The 18598-nt window shown below is 32.6% G+C and overlaps 1 protein-coding gene across 9 annotated transcripts in view; it reads right to left on the bottom strand.

Moving 5' to 3' along the window:
* LOC145293934 (KICSTOR subunit 2-like) overlaps positions 1 to 18598 on the bottom strand; it is a 229609-nt gene that overhangs the window by 55652 nt on the left and 155359 nt on the right. For all 9 annotated transcript variants that reach the window (XM_080140772.1, XM_080140766.1, XM_080140770.1 and 6 more), the window contains 4 exons: positions 11511 to 11651; positions 8958 to 9118; positions 5565 to 5702; positions 1514 to 1652 (listed from right to left, as the gene is read on the bottom strand). In XM_080140772.1, the coding sequence (XP_079996898.1) occupies positions 1514 to 1652; positions 5565 to 5702; positions 8958 to 9118; positions 11511 to 11651 (579 nt within the window). The remainder of the gene's footprint in view (positions 1 to 1513; positions 1653 to 5564; positions 5703 to 8957; positions 9119 to 11510; positions 11652 to 18598) is intronic.

The raw sequence follows: 18598 nt of genomic DNA, 5'->3' as shown, positions 1-18598 counted from the left end.
AGGGGGAAGATCTTATAATAAAAACTACCTGAAAGAAGGGAACGAATGGAGTAAAGTCTAATGAACATATGAAATTACTAACCATTCAATAATTGTAAATTGTTAGTTTATAGTCATTAATTTATCCAACCAACAATCATCTACATGTGGAGAATCATATGTAACCACCAAGTTGTAGATAGTCATAATGTTCCTTGCAGCCATCTTTGGTAACTTCTTATAAAGGAAAAGATATTATAACAAGGGACGTAACTCTGCTCCAACCTAACAAAGAATGGTTCTTTGTCCATTTTTTTACCTAACTAACACATTAGTGAACATTTTATCTGTTTATATGATAAACAGTGTCTTGTCTCTCTTCATCAAACATATCTAACAACTAAATAAAGATATGGTGGTTTTTCAGAGTTCCTACCTTTGCTACCCAAAAACAAAATTAAAGGAAAATCTCTATGAGGTACGTACCCATGACGGAAAGAAAATATTGTATTCCAAAAATCACATAAATTGATCAAGTAGTTTTATTTTTGATAAAGAAAATCAAAATTTATGGCTAAACTGTGAGCAGCTGTCTCACAACGCCATTTCAAAAATACTCTGAAGAAACAAGGAAGATAACTACAAATAATTCAAACTTGCAAGATTTTAGAAAGCTATTTTTAACATGAAGGGGCACTGAAAAAATCAAATTCACTTAAAAATGAGTCTCTTTATAAAAAAATAAAACTACTTGATCAATTTATGTGGTGTACAATAGTTTCTTTCTGACACTGGAACATACATCATACAAATTTTTCTTTATTTTTGTTTTTCCATGGCGAGAAGGGGGGGGGTCTGAACAAGCACCAAAGAAATTAATCATCGTAAAATTAGATAAGATTTCTTTTCATTTCAGATACGACACACTAGGTTATTTCATTAGAATATTTCATAAATCCAATGATAAAGGCAACTCAACACTTGTACAGTTTAAATATCGAAAAAAAAAAAAAAAGGTTATATCGTACATATCTGTTTTGAACTGAAGATCTCCGAAAAAAAAAAAAATTCACTTAATTTGATAGAATAGATTTTTTTTTTTTCACAGCCGAAAAAATATGTTTTTATGACAGCACATTGAAGGTAGACATCTTTGAATTTTTTAAATTTTTGTTTGGATTTTTAGAACATGCCACAGAGAGATAACTCAATTTAAAGCGCCGAGACTCCCTCCCCATCTTTAATACTAGCTTTTCTTCCTAAAAATCGAACCTTTTGCTCAGTATCATAACAAATTGTTTTTTCGCTGTAAAAAAAAAAAAAAAAAAAAAAAAAAAGAGAAAAAACTACTTGATGAAATTAAGTGATATTTTTTTATTTTTTTTTTGAGAAAATCATTCTATAACAGATGCGTACAATTTAAACTTTTTTCGATATTTTCATTTTTTAATGTCTTGATTAAACTGTACAAGTACCGGCAATTCTAAGTTCATTTTTTTTTTTAATTAACTATGTTTAGTTTTGAAATACTTACTTCTCTTGCTGGTAGACATGAACCCCAGGATGCTAGTTTAGTGTGGGCTTGGTGCAATTGTAACAGTGCAGGTAAGTAGTTTAGTTCCGATAAAAGAATCTGGGTGGTAAGTAAATGTTGGATGACATCACATTCCAAACTGTCAAAAGACGAAGAAGAGATCAAGGTTCTGTATGAATGTATACATAGAAAACCAATTATTACATTAAAATATTTACAAATTCTATAACGGTGAAAATTTTTCCAATTTTGGCGATCATCATAGTTATTGTTGTATCAAAATAAAAGCAACACCTGTACGTAATTCTTCTTTAAAAGAGTCAGGAAAAAGAAACCCGAATTCCATAACGATGAAAATTTGAAAGCGTTTCCAATTTGGACGAAAATAATAGAGAACTCATCGTAGTTATGGTTGTAACCTCCACCCCCCCCCCCCAAAAAAAAAATTTTCACTGTTACAGAATTCGCATTCTTTTGCCAATCTTTTTTAAGAAGAATCACTTAAGGATTTCGTTTTCATTTTGATACAACCATAAATACGATGAAGATCTTCATTATTTTCTTTAAAAGCTATCAGCAAATAGCTACACTGCCTTGTGAATGCCTTATCAAAAACAAAGGCTCAGAGAGTAAACCCTGACAAAAATCTGGTTTGAGGAAGCACTGTAACGCCTTTTCGGGCAACTACCGCAGCTGCACTGGCTGCACTTGCCATTACTTTATCTGCAACACAGAGAGAGGGACCCTGGTAAGTGGGCAAACCTAGGTCTCTTTATCACTCGCCCAGGTGGCCTTCACCTGGAGAGGCAACTCCAGCTTTGACTTTTTAGCCACAGCAGACATTACAGTGCACCAGACTAGATGCAGAATGTCACTGTCTCCCATGAGAGAAAGTTGCCATCATCATTTGGAAAAATTTGGTGGAGAGGTGAGGGGAGGGCACATAAAAATCTGTAAAAATATAAAAACTAATCAACACATGTATAATATACTTCTAAATATTCATGTTATATATGAAAACTAATTCATCCAATAAAACAAAATAAATCTTAAAATTGAAAACGGTGAGAAAACCAAATATGATGCAGATTTTTTTTAAATAAATATTTATTTAAATCCAAATTTTCGACTTAACGTTTCCGATGCTGATACAATTATACCACTTATTCAAACATATATACCAACGCATTACACTACGGTCAACATGTACGCAGATGACACTACCATCTAAGGCAACACTTGTATAAAAAAAAAAAAAAAAATAGCAGCTTCTATATCAGATTTCAACTAAGTTGAAAATTAGGAATTAAAAAATGTTATTTAAAAATTTGCATCGTATTTGCTGTCTAATCATTTTTAATTTTCAAAATACTGATCAGAAGGCTCGCGCTGGCTCACGTGAAATAAATTAGAGATTGATCTTTGATGTAAATGTTGTATACATTTGGATTTGTATGTTTTAAAAGCCAAAACTACACAAATACATATTGATTTACAGAAATAAATATTGATTTAAAAAATAAATTATTGCTTTCTTTTTCTAGTAACACCATGCCACAAGGAAGGAAAAAGAAAAGGAAATATTTCTGTTTGTGAAGATGTTATACCATTGAAAGTAAGTTGCTTTTAAATAAATGTTTATTATTCAATGTGGTGTGTGTGTGTGTGCATATATATATATATATATATATTTTTATTTATTATCACAATTATGAGAGGAAGACTGTTTTTTTATTATTACTAGCGGAGAGGGCACCCAGCTTTGCCCAATCATAAAATACGCTTAAATATGATATTTTAATTTGCCTAGATTTTTTATATATTATTAGAGTTGTGATTTCAGAAGTTAAAAAACAAAAAAGTATTTGGGTGCCATCAGCTAAAATCAAAATTGAAAGCAAAACTAACATTCAAAGCTGGTTATGTTACCACTGTACCAATGTGACATGCATATGAACTGATTGAAAATAAATTAATGAATGTACTAAATTTTTAACGATTTCTTCAATTTTAACTCCTTAAAAACTATTCTAACTGGCTAAAACCCATAAAAGTGCTGTCCATAAAAATCCAATCATTTGAGGTCCTTAGCGCTGCTCTGTAACTTTCAGTTTTGGAAGAGATAGAGTTTTAAAATATGGAGACAGACAGACAGACATAGTGAGTTTTATAAATTAGATTATTCATAAATAGTAAAAAAAAAAAAAAAAAAAAGTCAGTTAATTGGTTTCATCTTCACTCAACAAGAACTGTATAAAGAGATTCTTTTTAAGACAAGAAAAAAAAAGAAGAAAAATAACAGGAACCATATTTATTTAAAATAAAGATAAGGGATGTATCCTAAAGACTAATCACGTCTAAACCTAATAGACACTCCCTGTTTAAAAAGAGAGGATTATTTTAAGCATAGTCGCCAAAATCTTTAAATGATACTGCGAATGAATATAACTCAAGATGAAAAACGAGTTAATGCTGAAATTCATTGCACACGTCAGGTTTTTAAGCAAATGGTCCATTATAGAAGACGTGTATTATTTATAACGTCCGTAATTCTCGCCGACTAACATGCTACCTGTCTTCCCTGAATAGCTCAATTTACCAACACCTCACAGCACCCTCAAAACCGAATTTAGGAATATACTCACAAACGCAATTTTAAAAAAAATTTTCATCACTAACAGCAACTTATGGCAGTCGAAAATGTTCACGAATACGGCAAATTTTTTTCACACTCAAACAGAATGAGCGAACACTAGCCCGCCAAAAAGAAAAACATATTGCAAGAGAAACAAACAAGAATCATCCCTGCTCTTCAATGAAACTTACATTATATATATATATATATATAGTCATAGTTTTATTAATACAAACATATCAAAAGTTACGCAAGTTATGCACACATTGTAAATGCTTTGATCACCGATTTAATTTTTGTTTTTTCTTTTCTTTTTTCAATTTTTTCATTTTGTTCAAGCTGGGGATGGGGCATCCTACCAGATGCCAAACATTCACCTGCTATTTCATATATTCCAACAGAGATCTTTTTAAGATTCTAACCTTTCCTCTAAGTGCAATTGTTTCTTGCACTCAGTTCACCAGGTATATTTGCCAGGTAAATTTTGAATTTCTTTTTCAGAAGTCCAGTTGCTCCTTAAGCTGCAATCTCATCAGACTAGTCCATTTCAGATGTCCATTTATAATAAATTTGGGAATTTATACTAATTTCGCCATGACATGTAAGTACGTAACAATGTTTGCACCTGAAATGCATTGGTATAAAAGATCACCAATGTAAACAAGCATTGAGGTTTTGCAAAGACACTCATAACTGCAGCAACTGGTTAGCTGTTTACCATTGCAAATAAAATGAACGAAGCATCTTCTGATACATTCTTGTTTTCCTTTCATATATTTGGAAAAAAAAAACTATAATCAGCACGTTTAAATGGAGCGCCTGTCTTGCTTTTTTGACCAACAATATGTCAAAACATGTTCACTCATGTCTCTCTGTGACTTGTAATGCCACAACCACAATTCTCAGAAAGTAGTTTTCTCAAACTAAGGGGAAACCACTTCAAATAAAAAGAAACTACGGTGCCTGTATACGTGAAAACATTATTAAACTTACATGCTATGTCAAAATGAGTATAAATTTCAAAAATTACAAATTATCTCGTAGATGTATTTTTTAATTAAAAAAAAAAATCATCCATAATTACATTCTGAGATTGTATGTTTAAAAATGGAAGACCCTTAATTCAAATCAAGGGAGATAAGTTAGTTTCTTGCACAACTCTTCCACATTAAAAAATATGATAAAACTCGATAATTCAATAAATTTTATTTTTACTTGTAATTATTTTTCTACTGGATCATTTTCTATAAATTTTTTTAAAATTTATACTAATTCAACATGATATGTACGTATGCAATAACGTTTTCCCCTGAAATATCACTAATTTATACACGCACAAAAACTACTACCACAATTCTTCACACAGTTAAAAACATTTTGGATTGGAAAATGTCTGAAAGACATTGAAATACTTACTTGAATGACGCTTTTATTGGACTGAGTAGAGGATGATGGAAGCTCTTCTGGAAGTTTTCTACAATCTCATGCCCAACCATCACAGGATCTTCATAATTAAAATTCTTGTTACTTCCTATCGTTGTAAGTTGTTCATATCTTTCATTTAGGTTAAGAATTGTAACTTATTGCATCATGGTTTTCAAAAAGAATAAAGTTGTTACAGTTCTGAATTTTATAGAAAAGATATGATTGTTTGTATTGTTTGGATTAATCTCACTAATGTTCTCATCTGGAAAGTTACTTGCACAGCGTTTCGGTTCCTTTACCAAACATGGCAACTTATACACCTGAAGAAGGTCAGAGGTTACACCAACTGAAACGTTGTGCAAATAACACTCAAGATGTAGTCCAATTAATCCAAACAATACAAGAATAAAGTCATTATTTAGTCACAAGTATATATAATTCATATATAATTCATACACACAAGAAAACAATAAAATAAAACTTTTTTAAATTATTTATTTCTGATTAAAAATAACTATTTTTCTGGTTATATTTTAAACCTTGCATATGAACTATAAATTATTCATATATATATATATATATATATATTAGACTAGCAGGGCTAACCAGTGTTGCCTGGTGTAAAAGTGTAACATGTCTATTGAAACTTTTATTTCTATACCTCTCTCCAAGCTCTGTTTCTTCTCCACCCAGCCCATTCCTCTCTAGCTGCACATACACACAACTCCCCTTTACATAACAGATTCCTCAAGTAGTGAGTCAGCCTTTTCTTTCCAAATTAGTTTGCCCCCACCTTCTGATGAAACCTGGCCCAATTGACCCTCAAAGGAGTAATATTTTTTTTTTTAAATTTTAGACATTATTCATCAGTCAACACGAATCAAGAATATACCAACTTTGTAAGTATTTGTTTCATAGCTTTTGACTTTTAGCTGAAAATACAAACATACATACACACAGACAACTGCCCTTTACATAATGTAGCCATGACACAATCACTAATATAATTTATTCTAGCTTGATTTCATTCAAAAACAACAACATATCTATTAAGATATTCTTCTTGCATAACTAAAAATAAGTCTCTTTATGCTAGCAGGCGGCCCAGCGTTGGCCAGTCGTAAAACATGCTTAAATATGATATTTTAATTCATACAAATTTCATATTTATTATTATAGAACACATTCTCGATTGATTATTATATTGTACCAAATATATATAATAATGATTTCAAAAGTTTTTAATAAAATAAAATTAAAAAAAAAAAAATGACTTCAGTGCCATGAGCTGGAATTGAAACCAAAACATTCAGCACTCCAGCCTTAGTTGTTATTTAGCACTTCAGTCTTCATCATTACTGTTTGAACTATCGCCAAATAGCTAAAGGATAAGAAAGGCTAAAAGTTAAGTGACTTCGAGCTAAAAATGTATATGTATGCATGCTCAGAAGTTAGTCAATTTACCCTTGCCAAGGTCAAGTGTTTTTTTTGTTTTTTTAATTTTGACCCTCTTAGCAGCTATTTTTACAGGCTAAAAACCAAATCGAAAGTGTTCTCGACATCCAAATACTCTATATATCAAGTTTAGTCTGAAAACTAAATATTCGAATAGGAGCTTGGTAGAGACGTTTCGCATACACACAGACACGGTCACTTTATATGTGTGTGTGTGTGTGAAGAGAGAGAGAGAGAGACAGAGATAAAAAAACATGTCTGTGCTAGAACGTTTTCATTCTAAATTCTTCGCAATTATGCACAATGTAGAAACTATGCAAAAAAAAGAATGAAGTATAATAGTTAAAATCTAATAAGAAATTATAAAAATGAATAATTAATTAATAAAGGGTCGGTTTTCAAAGGAATATGCAAATTACTTAATGATCATGAAGTCGCTCGCATATCCATGACTAAGTATATTAAGAAGTGTGTTTTAATAATTTTTGAATAGAAAAAGTAGGCTTTTAATATTAATGTCAGAGCGAGAAAAAAATTCAACTTTATATGTATATAGATTATCCAGAAGGATGATATAAAAGTAAAGAAAGTTATCATTTTACTATCTTATTTACATACATATTTCTCGTGTGTACAGACATTATGTAAATTAGATAACAACGCTTGCTAGAAAAAAGAAAAAAAGAAAAGGACCACTCTTTCTTAAAATGATTACAGAAACAATAAAAATTATTAGAATGGTTGAATCAACATGGAGAGAGAAAGACATAAATAGCATAGAATGGAGATGGGTGAGCTGTTCAGTTAATTAGAATCGCAATTTTAATTAGGACAATTAAAATTGCCTAAAAAAGGAAAGAATCATATTTTGAGGAGGTAGGTGGAGAGCTATTTAGCAGAAGGTGTTAATCTATAATAATACCAAAAAAAAATCTTGCAATATATTCATTTTTAAACAGTTCTAGTGTTAGATTTTAGTTTCTTATGCATAAAATGTATTACAATTTAATTTTGAGTTCTTTGTTTTTATAATGGATACGGCATAATCACGTTTGACACACTGGTTCCGGTCAGATCACCAAAGTTAAGCAATGATGAGCCTGGCCAGTACCAGATGGGTGACCATTTAGGACTTCCGGATGCTGTATGTGCTCTCCGTTTATCTCAGCATTGTTTCCAGTCGTTCTGGACTTCTCCTTGCTACTGGACTCAAACAGTGCCGATTCAGGAGAGGTGTGGTTGGAGATTGTGCAACCCTTGCATCACACAACAGGAGGTATCCTTTGTCTTTTGAGACTGAACGGAGACATCAATAATGGATACATGGAATTTTTATGGTATTGCAGCATATTTATGTGCAATTAATGCAAATTACTTAGAACCCATTAATTTCTGGAGATTGCCAATGCTATATTCCGATTCCTCGTACAAAAGTACACTTATATGGCAAATTTCATTGCTTTATCTTGTGATTTCACAAAGATATATCATTTTTTTTACTCAAAAAAATTGTATAAAAAATGTGACAAAACTCATATGGTCATAAAAAGAGAAATATATGCAAAGTGCAAATAATAAATATTTCATTTTATTTTCAGACCTCTTAATGGAAGATTAATTTCACAAGAGAAAAGATTTATAACTTATACTTTATAAAAAGATATAACTGGTGTGATCTCTATTTTCACATATCACTTTTTACCATTGCAATCAATGCTCTTAATTGAAGTATTATGGGGATTTAAAGGCTTACATTAAAGAACCCAAGAAAGCCTCTTTATTATTATGGGGTAAGTACTCCAACTCGAAAAATATAAGCTTTTATTTTTATAAACAAGAAAAAAAAAAAGTTTGAAAATGAAACGAAAATAAGGAATAAAAATCAAAGTTAAAAACTGATCAGCATTCAAGCAAAATCAAAAAGGTTACAGATCCATCGTTCGGAGACGTGCCATGGGGAAGTGTTCCAGCTGTTCACACAAATGTGCCAACAATGCATCAAAGTTGGAAAGGGGTTCCGCTTGGAGATGGAGGGTTTCACGGATCTTTCGGAATTCATTAATAAGGGTATGATAAGAATGACGCAAGCTCTAAAAAGAGAAAAGAAAAATTAACGAATAATTACAAAATTTTAAAATTAGTTTTTTTTTTCAAAAACAGAAACAACAAAAATTAAACTCATAAAACCAATTCCTTTCACATTACTGAAATTGTTTTGTTCATTTTACCAACAAAAGACAAAAAAGATAAATCATTTCAAAGAATATATATTTTGAACTTATTAATTTTTATAAGTTTCTTATTGATCTGTGTCCCGGCATTGCCCGGGAAAATTAAGGAAACCGATGATAGCAACTACCAAAAGTAAATTAATTAGAAAAGATCAGAAAGACTCTTTTCACCGAAAATGTTAAGCCATTACAATTGTTTTCATTTTGTTCTAACACATGGTTCTATTTTGTATTATGTGAAATATTCGGAATACTGCTTTCATTTCACAACTTGTTAAACTTGAGAATTTGTACAGAATTTTGAATGGAACCCTTTAATTATTCCAGGGGGATAGTTTGCTCTCGTATCATCAGATGCGACCAGGTAGAAGTTTTTAATAATTCACAATTGTATTTTTAGTATCGTCCACACTAAGGATTGAACCTTCAACTTCCAGAAGAGTGTCAGTTAGAGCTGAATTTTATTTAGTGCTTTATGCATTATGTAACATTCGAAATTCCGTGCAGATTCCAAGAGTTTGACAGAAAGATTCGCAAGTTCAACAAAATACACAAGATACACTTGAAGTTTGAAGGTTACATTGGCTGAAACATTGCGAGAATAAACTCAAAACGAGAACAGTAGTCTGAATAACCTGAATAATCCAAATTATCAATCCTCTTCTAAAATAATCCGGTAACATAATACGGTTCTATTTGTGGATATATTTTTTTATATTGTGGATAAAAACTTATATTTCCTTAGCTTCTAACTGGTCCAGAGATAGGGAGTCTATCAAGACTTTGCATTATTATGACTACCTTTACGAAAGTCTGAATTACCACTGTAATACAACTTCAAATCTTTCCTTTGTCACATGATCAAGATAACCAATAAGATTTATTTCCCCTTAAACAGTCACTGTTGACTTAATGGTACAACAACTTTTTCTTTTATACAGGTTTGATTCTGTTGCTGGCATTGGCTCCACCTGATTCTTTCTGAACTTACAGGAGAGATGACATGATGAAGGTTGCTAACATCCATAAGCGAAAGAAGAAATCATGACAAACTTCTTGTGCTAACATATGAATCTATGATCAATTTATATTGTAATGGAGCCAATATGCAAAATGAATTGCGTAGCTCACACCCTTGTATACGATAACAGACAATGCTGGATCTATTAACACAAGTAAAGATTGCATGAACCTAGAAGCCCTTTTTTTATAAACAATTAGGGACAATCGATGTTGATGTCATATTAATCTTTCCGAGGTATGGTCTCAAATTGTAGTCCCTTATGTCGAAGTGGTGATATGCCTTGTTAGGGGTAAACGCGAGTAAAAAAACAATAAAATAAAATCTATATATCTATAAAAGTGAAAGTGTCTGTCTGTCTGTGTACATTTCTCTATGCAATAACTGTCAATTTTCAGTCTACAGACTCGAAATTTGATATACAGGGTACTGAGATTTGGGAAAATCTTTGTAATCCGTTTTCGGCCAGAAATTTGGCTGTTAAGGGGGTCAAAGTTCAACGATTTTACCTTTGAGAAATCTACCAAACTCCTCCGTCAATTTTGGGTCTAAACACTTGAAATTTTAGATATAGGTTCCTTGGACATGGATCTAACTTAATAACTTGATTTGAGCCCAAAACAAATGCTAAGGGGTCATAATAGAGGTCAAAGTTTTAAAAAATTTTACCTCTGCGGTCTCTACCAAATTACTCAGACAATTTCTGGTCTAAACATTTGAAATTTTACATAAAGGGTATTCAGAGATAGGACAAGCTTTTTAATCGGTTTGGGTCGAAAGTTTGAACTAAGAATATATGTATGTATGTATGTATGTTTGCATGTCTGCCTAAAACTTTCGACAGAGGCAACAGATTTTCACAAGATCAGTATCGTTTGAAGCTCAACCCTTCAGACGACAAATACTGAAAAACTGACAAAAAACATTAATTTCTTCACCTAAAACTGGGCACTTTTCTACAGGAGAGGGGGGCGTCACTTTTTTCGCCGATATTTTCAAAAGTCATCCCCTCTTTTTGATTGTCTAGCCTTAATTTAAACCTACGTCACTTCCGGTTTGGCAGTGGTCATAACAGCAAAGACGTCACGTTTTTTTTCTCATCAGAGACCAACATCTTCATTAAATACTTTTTCAAGGTATAAAATTTTTTTTTGTTTATTTTTTTTAAGCAGTTTCATTTAATAGATGAAATAATATTTATAGAAAAATGAAAAGCAAATTTCTACTCACATCTTTTGGTCTTGTGAACCATTTCGGACCAAGAAAGGACAAGGACATGTATGCTTTTTCGTCTATAACAAGGTGAATCAGAGCATGGACCAGCATCGTCCATGAACTGACAATTGTTTTATACAAATCACGTTCCTTTTCCTAAAATCATTCAAAAAAGGTCATTTTTTTTAGCATGGCAATATAACCGTTTTTACAAGAAATAAAAAATCTCAGTCTAAGAAAATAAAAAAACAAATCAAACATAATCTGTACTTTTGCATAATTTGACCCAAATTCTCGTGAATTTCCATTAAGCATGGATCGGGCGAGACTGACAATCATCGTTGTTCAAATGTTGAAACGCTAACTCGATTTTTATTTTATTTAATTTTTTTTTCTGTTATGTTTTTAGTAATTTTTAAGGTGATATTAAGGGGGTGGGAGTGACTTTTTATTTTCTGATTAGTTACTTATTTATTATTGTTTTTTTTTAATTAAATTTTTGGGAGGTTGATTAACCAATGAAAAAGCGCTATCTAAATGGAAGCAGACGAAATTCAAATTGGAAGAAAGCCAACAACAAAAAAAGAAAAGCTGACAAACAAATATATTTTCAAACTCGCCAAACAGAAAAATGACAGGCAAGAAAATAAATCTATACATGTTAGAAAAAGAAATGAAAACATTGATGCAGACAATCTCATTGTCAGGAGAAGAAATCGTTGTCCCCAAAAAATGAGGTGCAAAAACACAAATATTTACTTAAAAAAAGATTGTGTGTAAAGGATGGTTTCTCCTGGAGATGTAGAAATGGACAGTGCCACCAAAAGAACTTGATTGAAAAAGTCTTGAAAATAAAAATAAAAACAAGAAAAAAAAATATGGTTACAAAAATGAAAAAGAAACCAAAAAAAAAGAACTTGTACTTACACCTAACAATTATACAGGTAAAAAATCTTTTCTTGTAGAAAAAAAAACAAACTTTCTGTTGATAAATATTTTGCAAAAAAAAAAAAAAAATTAAATACTAAAATGAAATAAACATATTTTCATTTTTCAAAGTAAGTTTTTTTGTTATTTTTGATTATTTGCATTTTTTCCGGTTTGTTTTGTTTTTTTCATTAGTCTGCGTCTGTTACAACGTTTGGCTGACACCGATAATTGTCGATCTTGCCCAATCCATGCTGGATGGGAATTCACAAGAATTCGGGTCAAATTATGCAAGAGTACCACATAATCTATATAATACTAAAACTGTTAATTTTGTTTGCTTACTTGTTTGCATATGGAATATTTTGGGAGAAAGACTGAATGAGAGATGCGTTGTGAGAATTAAATAAGAGTGGAAGAAATACATATGGGAAGGAAGTAGTAGAAAGATTAAACAGAGGAGAGGTGGTGGAAAATGGAATAGAGAGAATAGAATAGGGGAGTAATGGAAAACAGGATAGAGAAATGGTGGGAGAAGGACAGTGAGAGGAGAGCGATAGAAAAAATAATAATAGTAGTAGCAGCAGCAGAAGAGAATCGTAATAGGATAAACTAAGTAAAGTAAAGGAAAGCTTAAAAATTACAAAACATGATACTATATAGGGTTCGGGGTTGGGAGCAGAACATCACAAGCTCCTAATTCATTATCAGTTAATGCTGTGTGGGCCTTTCTAGTTGAAAATAATTTTTTTTTTTTTGTAAGTGATGGAACAAACGAAGATGAATAACAAAGAATTACTTTACATTTCTGTATGGCACAATCACGTTTACATACCGGTTCTCGCCAGATCACCAAAGTTAAGCAACGTTGAGCATGGCCAGTACCAGATGGGTGGCCATTTGGAAGGCTAAGCACTGTATGTACCTTCTGGGGAGGTTGGACATGAGGCCAGCACCCTCACCCGAAAAAAAAGAACTCCTCAATACAAAAGAATCTACAAAAGTTGTGGATGGTCTATGCCCCCACCCCAGGGGCTCAAGGCTATGGATGGGATGGACGGATGGACTTTACATTCTGGATTTGTTTCAGATGAGGATTAATAAGTCACATTATTTAGATTATTCGAACGACTGTTCTCATCTTGAGTGTTATTTTTCATACCGTTTTTGTCAATGTAACCTTTGACCTTCTCCAGGTTTATTTTAAGCTCGGGAATCTACATGGAATTTTAAACGGAACACTTTATTTAATTTACGGGAGTAGCATTCTCTTGTTCCATCAGCCATGATCAGATAGAAATCCTAAGTAATACATGAGTGACACTCAAAAGTACAATTTGCGAATTACTTAGAACTCCTACCCAGTTTTGCTAATTGTCTTCGAAAAGTATTTTCATTAATAATTAATTTTCTAGTTTATTGTTTTTCATAATTGTTGGATATGTTAATTACTGTGACATTACAATTCAGTAGACATCATAGGTTTCACTTGAAATTCAATATTTCAATTTGCAAATCTCACTACAATAATGAAGAACCGGGATTCAATGATGAGTTAGCGAGTACTTCACATTGTAACCCCACCTGTGTCTCCTTCGACAAAACACTGACTCCCAACGTTGTGTATCGTGGATTTTTCGTTCGACTATTCTTCTTATGGCCGGATCGTCCTTTTCCCGTTGGCGACTGTCGATGAGAACACACGCGGTTCACAAAAAAGAAATATGAACAAAGAAAGGAAAAACACAAACGCTAATGTTCACATATAAATTGACTGTTGGACTTGTGAGTGTGTGTGTCTTCCCCTGTTCTATCGATGTTACATTTGTCTATCTCTGTTTCACAATCAACTCTAAATGTCAAACTGTAGTCGTTATCAACTTCCATACGACGACTAGCGCATCTAGTTGTCAACTGTCACTGTCCAACCTCCATCTGCCCTCGAGCGCATCTAGATCTCAACTGCCTCTCCTCTGTCTTGGTATATGAGGTCGCTCACCCCACCCTGGCTACCGGAAGCTGCCCTTCCCTGTTTTATCAGTAGGTTTCTATTGTTATTGTTGATTGTAGGATGTTTCCGATTTCTTTGTTTATTCTAAGCTATTTCCTATCTATTGTTAAATGTAGGATATTCCCGATTTCTTTTTTTATTCTAAGCTATTTACTCTTCCTTTGTCTATTCCCCCCCTCTTAGCACTTAGTGGCTCAGATCCACCCCAGGGCCACTTTATAGTATCACAACATGCATAAAGTTTTTTTTAATAGTGTGAAGGCAAAGAAGTTATTCAGTTCATCCTTGTGAATATTCTACATTTCTGTTTTATTTGCTAATCATAGGTTTTATTTTATTTTTTTTTTTTTTTTTACATAGGTGTCACCACATATCAAGGCCAAGAGGCCACTCAAGGATAAGGGTTAAAGAGTGTACAGTAGTCAAAAGGACAATATAGTAATCGATAGTAATGGAAGTTCGGTAAATTTGTTAACTTAAGTGGAACGGCTCATCAGAAACTTGTTCACGTTGAACTTGAAGACAACCATATTATAGACGGCTGGAAAGCAGGAAAACGGAAGACAATTCTACAGACGTGCAGTTCTAAGAAAGAAGCTTCGATCATGGAATCTACATTTAGATTTAGGCACAGATAAAGAGTGGAGGGAATTATTGATAGTGTTTTCAGCTAGACGAGTGTTTCTTTTGAAAGTTTGGCGAGGGGGGGACCATAGACTGAAGCTCAGTCAAACACTTCTCATGAAAATAACGATAAAGCAGAGACAAACTCACAACATTTCTTCTGTGAGATAGAAGTTGCAGCAAAGAGAAAAGGACATCTCCCACGAGGCCACAAAGTTTATTTTGAACCCTATCAAGGCAGGACAAGTCCTTTCTAGCAGCTCCAGCCCAGATGTGGCAACAGTATTCCATTCTTGGACATACCTGGCTCTTATATAGATAGAGAATTTCATCAGCAGTGTGATATCTACTAGATCGATAGAAGGATCCAACCGTTTTTCTAGCGGCCTTGGCAACAGATTTGCTGTACGTATTCCATTTAAGATCAGGAGTAAAGGTCGAGCCCAGAAGCTTGACAAGAGCCATTTATTTTAATTGATGCCAGATGGGGATCAAAACGTTAATGATGTAAAGATAGAAGCTTGGTTTTAGATGCATTAAAAGTAACCAGTCACTCCCCTTTCCTCATTGTACAACGTGATCAAGATCAGAGGAGAGAGAATCGGAGAGAACTTGGTCATTTACTGTCTTAGATGTGCTACCATAGATGGTAGTGTCATCAGCAAAAATGTCTACGAATGATGTAAGGATGTGATTTGGAAGATCTTAATGTAGATAAGGAAAAGAGTTGGGCCCAGGATGGACCCCTGAGGGACTCCAGCAATAATACTGTGAGCTTCTGATTTTTACCCATCAACTACTACTCTTATGAACCTATCAGAGAAAAATGATTTAATAATTGAGAAGACATTTCCAGCGATACCATAGCTGGAGATCTTGTGAAGTAAACCTTTATGCCATACCCTATCAAAGGCCTTAGATATGTCAAGAGCAATGGCCCTAGAAAGGTTGCCTCCATCGAGAGATTTGCTAATCCTATGAGATATAACTGTAAGCACATCTGCTGTAGATCTAGAAGAATGGAAACCATATTGTCTGTCACTAAGAAGGTTATTTTTACTGAGATGGTTGATTACTTCTCTATTTAACACAGATTCCAGCAACTTACTCATGATGCACAGGAGACTTATTGGCCTGTACTGAGAGGGGGATAAACAATCACCTGAATTCTTAAATATAGGACATACTGATGAGATTTTCCAGAGTGATGGGAAGCAATTCTCCTTAAGACAACGTTTAAACAGTTTTGTGATTATGGGCGCTAGTTCTGGTTGAAGTTTTTGAAATACCGTCAGAGCTGGTTGCTTTACTGGAATCAGGGTTATTGATTAGCTTGGCAACATCACGTACAGATATTTGTATATCACATAGCGTGTGTTCTGATACAGGAGGAAATATTGGGGGTGGCGGCCTTCGTCGCAAAGGGTAGAATTAGATGCAAAGTTCTTGGCAAAGAGTTTGGCTTTGTCTGATGCTGACGAGATTAACTCAGGTCCATTGATGATGGTTGAGATAGAGCACAAGCTTCTGTTCAGGATTCTGTTTGCTATTTGCCAAAACTGGTGGGAACTAAACCGCTGCTTAGCTACTTTGGACTTGACAGACTGAGCAGACAACTCTCTTGCATTCTTTATTACTTTCTTACAATGGTTGCGGGCAGTCCTGAAAACGGCTTTAGTTTCCATTAGTGGTGGGACGATTAATCGGAATCGGAATCGTTAATCGTAAGAATCGTGTATTTTGGGAGGCATCGGAATCGGAATCGCATCGTTAAAAAATACCTTAATTTTCCGATTCCTTCATTACGATTCTTTTAGTCTGATGTTGAAAAGAAGAAAAAAATTCCTGATATTTCTAACTGCAAGAAAGAAATGTAGCATGTTATAAAAAGAAACCAAAGAAATTCATTATTAACAGGGCAATGCTTAGTGCCCCCTCCCTTACAAGGTTCATTCATTCAGATCTATTGTGATCAAAACTACAAAAGAGTTAACTTGAAAAGAAGTATGCAGGGCTCTACATTGCGAGTAAAAATATTTAAAAAAAACGCTTATCTTTTTGGCAACTGTTTTTTTTACTGACAAATCTTCTAATAGTGAATGAAAATGCTTTTCCAACTTATATTTTCTTAAAACGAGCAAAGTCAAATTATTTAAACAGTAAAATGTTTAATAGAACAATATACTTTTTTTCTTTTTTTAAAAGAAGGCTTTTGAAAGAAATATCTCTAAAATGAAATTGATCACGTTGTATTATTTTGCAAAATTTGGACAGTAGTCAGCTTCTTTTGAAGTTTCAAAAAAACCGACCCCATATCTATCTCTTCCAAACCTAAAGTTATTAAATAACCCCTTCGTTAATTTAAGGGTAATTAATTCAATTCAGTCAAGTTGTTTTTTTTTTTAATTTCATTGAAATAAAATCCATTTTTTTAATTTTTTTCTCCAGAAAGAAAAAACCCTGAATTTGATTATATTAAAAGCAGAATAATATAATCTTTTTTCTAGAATTTTAAATTGAAAATTTTTAAAAAAGTGTTTGACGCAGTTTTTTGCCGAACGAAAAAGAAATTAATATATATTTTTTAAAAGGTGTTGTAATCAATTAATTTTTATGTCTAAATAATATTTACGATTAATTAAATAATTTCATTTTAAAAAGTATTTATAAATAGAATTTTACTTAAGACTTATAGTTTAGCAATACTGAACCGCATCAACCATGTGTGAATTGAACACAGTCAACCAAAAAAAAAAAAATTCAAAAGAAATGCATATTTGCATTTCATTATGTAAACTTTTATACATTGGTTTCAAAAATTAAATTCTATAAGTTTTTGTTTTTTTTTGTTAACTACTGGTTGGTACAATTTACCGCTCCATCCCTTTATATTTTTTTTCTTTTTGTCTTTTTTAGCGGATTATTTTCAATTAATTATTCAAATAAGTGACTAGCTTTAAAACAAAATTTAATAGTAATTTATTTGTTTACAGATAAACTGAATTTTCTAATATGGCCTCAAAGTCCAAAAAAAGTCTTGCATGGAAACTTTTTGAAGTTGATGAAGATCATGAGTTGAAAGCCATTTGCAAAGTCTGTCAAATTAAAATATCGCGAGGAACAAAACCATCTAACATGACCACAACCAACATGTTAAAACGTTTAACTATGAAGCATCCAAATGAATTGGAGGAGCAAAATAAAAAAGAAAAGGAGCAAAAAATTACCAACTAGTCACTCAGAGCAGTTTTATTAGTGAGGGTCGAAATCGCAGTGTCTTTTTTTTTTGCCTAAGTCACCAATTTTTTTAACCTTCCTTAACTTCAAAGAGTAAATACAATATATACAACTAAAAAAATAATTTTTAAAAATGCTGATTCTATTCATGAAAAATTCTTTTAACTAGAAATTAAAACTTAGGTAAAGATAGTTGACTGACAGCAGCAGGAGCACTGGTTAACTACTGAACCACATGGAAAGGTGTGGGGGAGGAAAAAAGGAAATTAAAGGATGATAATAAATTATGATAACCGTCTTTGAA

This window comes from Euprymna scolopes, chromosome 15, assembly GCF_053919585.1.
Source record: "Euprymna scolopes isolate OS-2025 chromosome 15, ASM5391958v1, whole genome shotgun sequence".
In the NCBI taxonomy this organism is placed as follows: Eukaryota; Metazoa; Mollusca; class Cephalopoda; order Sepiida; family Sepiolidae; genus Euprymna; species Euprymna scolopes.
The sequence above is the reverse complement of the archived record's forward strand: the minus strand, read 5'-3'. Positions and strand labels throughout refer to the sequence as shown.